The sequence below is a fragment of the Octodon degus genome, unplaced genomic scaffold (genome assembly GCF_000260255.1).
Source record: "Octodon degus isolate 3935 unplaced genomic scaffold, OctDeg1.0 scaffold00138, whole genome shotgun sequence".
Lineage (NCBI taxonomy): Eukaryota > Metazoa > Chordata > Mammalia > Rodentia > Octodontidae > Octodon > Octodon degus.
In genome coordinates this window covers 2,503,188-2,510,752 of record NW_004524714.1, presented here as the reverse complement: position 1 = coordinate 2,510,752, position 7,565 = coordinate 2,503,188, and the positions used below count along the sequence as shown (strand labels likewise).

General features: G+C 43.5%; 1 protein-coding gene across 3 annotated transcripts in view; it reads left to right on the top strand.

The window, feature by feature from the left end:
• Stxbp1 (syntaxin binding protein 1) overlaps nucleotides 1-7,565 on the top strand; it is a 61,649-nt gene that overhangs the window by 23,920 nt on the left and 30,164 nt on the right. For all 3 annotated transcript variants that reach the window (XM_004641549.2, XM_023701624.1, XM_004641548.2), the window contains exons 2-5: nucleotides 735-784; nucleotides 2,360-2,441; nucleotides 5,095-5,171; nucleotides 6,285-6,363. In XM_004641549.2, the coding sequence (XP_004641606.1) occupies nucleotides 735-784; nucleotides 2,360-2,441; nucleotides 5,095-5,171; nucleotides 6,285-6,363 (288 nt within the window). The remainder of the gene's footprint in view (nucleotides 1-734; nucleotides 785-2,359; nucleotides 2,442-5,094; nucleotides 5,172-6,284; nucleotides 6,364-7,565) is intronic.

Genomic DNA, 7,565 nt, shown 5'->3' with positions numbered 1-7,565 from the left:
TGTGTGTGTGGCCAGCTCAGCCCACCAGGGGGCGGGGCTGGCTGGCATGTGGTGCTGGGAGATTGAACCGCGGTCCCTGATGCTTTGCCAAGCTAGTTCCAAGTAGGTGCTTTAGACCACTGAGCCATCTCTCCATCCCCATTTTTATTTTAGATAAATCAATTTTTTAAACTTCAGTTTAATTTTATTTGCTTAGTTATTTGTTTAGGTCTCCCGATGTGTTTTTGTCTGGCCTTGAGCTTATTATATAGTCCAGGCTTGCCTTGAACTTGAAGCAGTTTGCCACCATGTCTAGCTTTTTTTATTTACTAATGAGACAGTCTTGCTATGTAATGTAGGCTCGCTTGGACTCACTATGTAGCTCAGGCTGGCCTCATCTCAGCCTCCCTAGTTCTGGGATTACAGGCCACCATGCCCAGCTAGCTAATATTGCAAATACTAATAGGTATTTACACACTTAAACCAACCTTCTCCTGATCCTCAAATTTTAAGAGTAAAAGAAGACCTGAAATCAAAAAAGTAAAGTAAAAGAAGACCTGAATTCAGTTGAGGACCACTGAATTCAGGTGGCAGGAAGAGGATTATCTTTATGTTGGGTTGACTGGAACACAGTTGATAGGTAGTTGATTGCATGACTCAAGTACAGAGCCCAAAGGACAGCGACCTAGTGTAATATGCAGGTGTGCAAGTCCTTAAAGTACATAAATTCCTCTCTCTTTCACCCTCCTTTTTAGAAATCATGCATGATGTGATCAAGAAGGTCAAGAAGAAGGGGGAATGGAAAGTAAGTAAGAGTGTAATCAGTGGTCATAAAGAAGGTGAGTTGACGTGGGAAACAATGAGGTAGAGTTGGACAGAAGGAATCAGGCAAGAATGAGGGATTTTGCTGTGACTAAAGACACAAAAAGTGCATGGACTGGAGAAGGTAGTTTACATTGCTTTTTTTTTTTTTGTGGTACTGGGAATTGAACTCAGGACCCTGTGCTCGCCAGGCAGGCACTTATGCCACTGGGCTATATCCCTGGCCCCTACATTCTCTCTCTCTCTCTCTCTCTCTCTCTCTCTCTCTCTCTCTCTCTCTCTCTCAGCAGGCTCAGCCCAACCTGGGGGCAGGGTGGGGCCGCATGTGGTGCTGGGGATTGAACCTCGGTCCCTGAGCTTTGCCTAAGCTTGCCTAAGCAGGTGCTTCAGACTACTGAGCTATTTTGCTGGCTCCTGCCTTTCATTTTATAGGATTTTGGTTCAGGGGTCTTAGCTACATTAAGACCAAGAAAAGGCTGGTTTACTCACATAACATTTGTCAGTCTTGCCTGCAATATCTAGAGCAGTGCTAGAAACTACAATGTGTGTGAAACAAGTACTGAAGCCAGTTGGATTGGAGATGACCTTAGGTTCCTGGAGTGGCTAACACAGAATGGCCTGTGCTATGACTATCACCAGCATTTTAGGAGCTGCCTTGTTACCCAGGGCTGCACATTATGCTGGCTGTTTTTGTTTTGTTTTGGTTTTTTTTGGTACTGTGAATGGAACTCAGGGCCTCACACTTGCCAGGCAAGTGCTGTACTGTGTCCTGGTCCTTATGCTAAACAGATTTGATGTCCCCATGTTGTGCTGAGGGAGGATACCAGGCAACCTTGCTCTCATTTATTCTTGCGGTCAGGAGCTCTCACATGTGCAAGGTGGTGTGTGTACATAGGGGTAGGAGAGCTCCCAGAACATTGGCGTATTTCCCATAGGATGGGAAATAGCTGTCAAGTAGAATGGTTCCGTGTGCAAGGCTGAAGGTTCCATCTTTGTCTGGGCTACCCAGTGATTCAAAGCTACATAGTGAGATCCTGTCTCAACAAAACAAAACAACAAAAAGCACTCACTAGGGCCAGCAAGATAGCTCAGCAGGCTAAAGTGCCTGCTTAGGCAAGCTTGCAAGTGCGGGGACCATGGTTCGATTCAGGCACTACGTGCTGCGCCAGCTCCCTCCTCAGGGTGGGCTGAGCCGACCAGAGTCCGGGCTGGCACATGCCTGTAATCCCAGTGCTGGAGAGGCTGAACGTAGAAGGATCACCACAGGTCTGAGCTGCGTAGTGAGATCCTGTGAATCCTGTACTAAATACATAGAATGAAATATAAATAAAAAATAAAAGTTTTTGAAATTGAGTCAAGGAAAGGAAACCCTAACTCCTGAAAGTTAGGTTTGGATGTCGGGGATAAAAGCAAAACATGTGTCTCTGCAGACTGTGGACCATAGGAAATGTGCTTTCTCCCACACTCTGCAATTCTGTTGCCTTCTGAAGCTGTACAATACAGCCTGATGGGAGAATCACAGCAGATAACATGTGGCTCATGAGCTCTCTCCTTCCAGGTGCTGGTGGTGGACCAGTTAAGCATGAGGATGCTCTCTTCCTGCTGCAAGATGACGGACATCATGACTGAGGGGATAACAAGTAAGCATCCCCCTGGAGGCAGGTGGCTTCACTCTGCTAGTCATTATGCTTGCTGGAATTTAGACAGTGCCGACAACTTACGTGGTAAGATTGTCAGCCCTGAGGGAGTGGTTTTCCAATTGATTGTGGGAGCACATAATTTTTGGAGTGATTTTTGTGTCATCAATGTTTCCAGTTAATTGTTCAGGGATTTTGTTTGTTTGGGTTTTTTGTTTTGTTTTGTTTTTTTTTTTAAGGTCGCGTTTATTTGTGTGTGTGTGTGTGTGTGTGTGTGTGTGTGGCCAGCTCAGCCCACCAGGGGGCGGGGCTGGCTGGCATGTGGTGCTGGGGGATCAAACCATGGTCCCTGTGTTTTGCTTAGCTTAGCTTGTTCTAAGTAGGTGCTTTAGACCACTGAGCCATCTCTCCAGCCCCTTGTTCTGTTTTTGATATTTTGTTTTGTTTTGTTTTGTTTTTATTTATTTATTTATTTATTTATTTATTTGTGTGTGTGTGTGTGTGTGTGTGTGTGTGTGTGTGGCCAGCTCAGCCCACCAGGGGGCGGGGCTGGCTGGCATGTGGTGCTGGGGGATCAAACCATGGTCCCTGTTCGCTTAGCTTGTTCTAAGTAGGTGCTTTAGACCACTGAGCCATCTCACCAGCCCCTGTTTTTGATATTTTGACATGGGGCTTTGCTATACAATTCTGACTGATTTTGAACTTGCTATATAACCCTGGCTGGTCTCGAACTTGCTGGGATTACTGGTGTGTACCATGCCTGAGTTCCAAGTCAGTTTTTTGACCAAGCTTGTCCCTATCCTGAGCTTACAGTTATTTTCCTCACTGATTTTGTGTGTGTGTCTGTGTGTCTGTGTGTCTGTGTGTCTGTATGTGTGTTTTACTAGGCCTCACATATACTAGGCAAAGACTCTTACTACTGAATTACACCTCAACCTTTTTCATTTTTTTGAGTCTGGGTCTCACTAAGTTGCCCGTGAAGGTTTTGAAGTCTCCTGAATGATTGAGATTACTGATATGCACCATCACTCCTAGCTTTCTGGCTGAATTTCTGTTTTGTTTTTTGTCTTTTTGAGACAAGAATCTTGCTATGCAGTTCAGGCTGGCCTTGAGTTCACTTTGTAGCCCAGGGTGTTGAACTTGTTACAATCCTCCTGCCTCAGCCTCCTGAGTGTTGGGACTACAGGCATGCACCACCACAGGCATCTTGGCTGAAGTTTTACAGCTGTTTATTTTCCCCACCAGATGCAGTGGTCCATACCTATAGTCCCAACTACTTATAAAACTGAGGCGAGAGAATGGCTTGAGCTAGGGGCTCCAGATTAGCTTAGGCAGCACAGTGAGATTCTCCTCAAACAGTTTTTCTTTATCAAAGAAAAAAATAAAAGCAGAGAAAGAGAATAAAGCCAAATGAAATTAATAAGTTCAGTACTCCATCCTCATCCTCTAGGGTCCATTACCCCAAAGCAGCTACCTTGTTCTTCCTTTAATATATATATATTCTAAATAAAAGCTTTTGTGTGTGTGTGTGGTATTGGGGGTTGAACCAGGGACCTTGCGTTTGTCAGGCAGGTGCTTATGGCGCTGAGCTATCTCCCCAGCCCTTAAAAAAGCTTTTATACTTTTAGATAACATAGGTGGAATAATACACAGCTGGACATCCTGTGTGTGCCAGAAGATAGTATGGCATAGATCATGCACTCTAAACTTTATTGGGTGACTAGTGAGGTGAGGAAGCTCTCCAAAGCTGTACTTACTGGGTGAAGCAGCTGATATGGTTATAAAGGAGATACTGTAGTCCAAAGCCTATGGCTTGCTTTTTTTTTTTTTTGTACTGGGAATTGAACTCACAACCTCATACTTCCCAGACAGGCATTGGGCCCCTGAGCTATAGCCTCAGCCTGTGGCTTGCTTTAATAAAATAGAATGGGGCTGGGGAGATGGCTCAGTAGAATAAGTGCTTGCCTGGCAAGCACAACGGTCTTGTTCAATCCCCAGTGCCGCCCAAAAATAAATAAATAAAATAAATAAATAAAATAGAATGCTTTATCTTTTAACTGCAGAGAGGAGTAGTGTTACATAAGCAATATGTTTATATGTTTGGAGTGTCTTTATTTGATGTACACAGAAAAATGATAAAACTACCCACTTGTTGATAAATAAATCGATCATGAAAATTCTAAAGGAATTGAGATTATTTAAGACATGAAAAAAGCTAAAAGAAGAGTCAAACCTTCTTGACAGGATGTGTCAGCCATTTCTATTTTCTCTTACAACAAAGGAATTTATTTATTTTTTAAACTTTTTATTTATTTGGTGCAGAATTTATTTAAACTGAAATGGCAACTATCTAGTGTGATTAGATTTAGGGTTTTGGGGCTGGGGAGATGGCTCAGTGGAGTAAGCGCTTCCCTGGCAAGCGCAAGGGCCTGAGTTCAATCCCCGGTCCCCACCCCCCCCAAAAAAAAAAAAAGATTTAGAGTTTTCTGAGAGACCGAGGCAGAAGTATTACAAGTTTGAGCTCAGCTTGGACACTTTAGCAACTTAGCAAGATCCTGTCTTAAGGGGAGGAAAATAGCCTGGTGTGTGTATATTGCTTCTAGTTTTATGACCTGGTCGTGTTTCCTTATTCACTCTGGTCTCTTTTGTCCTCTAGTCGTGGAAGACATCAACAAGCGCAGGGAACCGCTCCCCAGCCTGGAGGCTGTGTATCTTATCACTCCATCTGAGAAGGTAAATCCTCCCAGGGAGAAGAGCTCAGGCTAGCTTAGACGTGCTGCGCTGGGATCTCTGGTGCACAATGTCCCATGTTTCTAGGTTAAGCACACATTTAACACACTGGTCTGTTTAAGCATGAGATCTACAGATGTGGCCTGAAGGAAGTTGTGCAATGGGAAGTGAAGGTGTATTAAACCTTTTGTACTAAGCAGTTATGCAAAAAGTCAGAGCTGGTGTCCCCTGCCTGGAACATTAGTTTTCCCTCTTGCAGTCCTCTCCAAGTTTTGGTAGTTTGATTTCAGATTTATTTCATCAATATTGTTAGTATTTCTGTTTTCCCTAATTTTGAGGGATTGGTTAAAGTCAGAATCTAGACAAGGTCCCTGACTTACTTTGGTTGGCATTACATTTTAGGTTAAGTCTTTTTTTTTTTTTTTTTTTTTTTTTTTGTACTGGAGATTGAACTCAAAACCTTGTGCTTACAAGGCAGGCGCTTAAGCCAAAGCCACTGAGCTATATCCCTGGCCCTGTATGTTAAAAAGAATTCCCCAAGCCACACATGATGTTGCATATTTATAATCACAGCTATTTGATAGGCTGAGGTCGGGGGATTCCAGGACGAGCGCAGCTGGGCAATTCAGCTAGACTCTTATCACAGACAGACAAATATCTCTGACTTTCACACTTTATCACTTTTGAAAATTGGCTTATGTATAAGTTCCTGCAATGCAACTGAATTGCTAGAGTTTCATCAACATAAATCTCCCACAAGGTTTCTTCCCAGATCTGTGAGTCTTTTCTCAGGAGCTTAAATACTGTGGCACTCACATTGTCATTCTGGAAAGAGCTAAACTCTGAAATAATCCTAATTTCAAGTGTTGAGAACCTGAGTATGGCAGAATATGAGTATTAGCATTATACATCAAAAAACCCTCCACTTAGGGGCCAGGGAGATGGCTCAGTAGAATAAGCGCTTGCCTGGCAAGCGCAAGGGCTTGAGTTCAATTCCTAGTTCCACAAAACAAAACAAAAAACAAAAAAAACCTCTACTTGGTTGTCACTCAGTTCAGCCCTCAGTCCCATTCCCTCGTAATTGCCCTTAGCATCCTCTGTTGTTTCTGTTCACAGTCTGTGCATTCTCTCATCAGTGACTTTAAGGACCCACCAACTGCCAAATACCGGGCTGCGCATGTCTTCTTCACTGACTGTAAGTAGCCATGAGCTGCCTTTGCCGGGCCACTCAGCTAAACCCAAACAGGATTAGATCAACAGGGAAGAGACACATTACAGATCTTTTATTTTCTTTTCAGAAGATAAATTGCATAAGAGACAAATAAACACACCCATACAAGCTGCTACATTCTGCAGTTTTTCCTGATGAGAAGGCTCACCAGGCTCCCAAGGCCAGAGGCTTCCTGCAGAGAAGCGTCCCCTGCTGCTGCCTAGGGGCTTCACGTGCAGACTTGCAGCCAGCACTATAATCTGTAGTGCGTTTCCATTAGGTTTGCAACACAGTGATGCCTGTCTAGTGGTCTTAGTGTTAACAGAACGCACATCACTGTCCTGGAGCTGTGTTTTGTATTTTGTGTGGGTTGTGCATGGGTCCTAGAGGAAAATCTGTGAGAAGGGAGAAGCTACAGAGTAGACAGCAGTAGGTTTCGCCCTACCTTCTCTAAAGAAGGATTCAAAAAAAATGTACCACCAGGACCAGGGATATGGCTCAGTGGCATAAGCACCTGCCTAGCAAGTGCAAGGTCCTGAGTTCAATCCCTGGTACCACAAAAAAAAAAAAAAAAAAAATGTACCACTGAGAAGTGGAAAGGGCTTTAGCACAGAATAGTCAAAGTATTTGAACAGGAGTGACAAAGGGAGGAGTAGGGACAGTAAATCAGAAAAGCATTTCTGGACACCTGAAGCTTTTGTCCTGGGAGAGCTGCTGGAGGTCATGGCCCTTGCTTGTGGGTTTAGGCACAGCTGGCCCCTTAGAGTCTAGGGACAGAGGCCTGCGTCACATTTCCCACTGATTTTGTTTTTCCTCCTAAATACCTTAAGTGTGTCACACTTGGTTATACTAAAGGTCTTTTGTTATCTCTTCTTAATCACTTCTGTTTCTTTTAATTTTATGAAAATATAAAACAAAATTTCATAACCAGGTAATGAGAATAACTAGTTATTATACTGTTTATTGTTATCTTCAAAATAGAGTACAAGATATAAAACAAAAAGATTCTTGTGAAAAAAGATAAACACAAATATTTCTTTTTAAAAAATTTTTATTTATTTATTTATTGTGTGTGTGTGTGTGTGTGTGTGTGTGTGTGTGTGACCAGCTCAGCCCACCAGGGGGCGGGGCGGGCTGGCATGTGGTGCTGGGGGATTAAACCGCGGTCCCTGTGCTTTGCTTAGCTT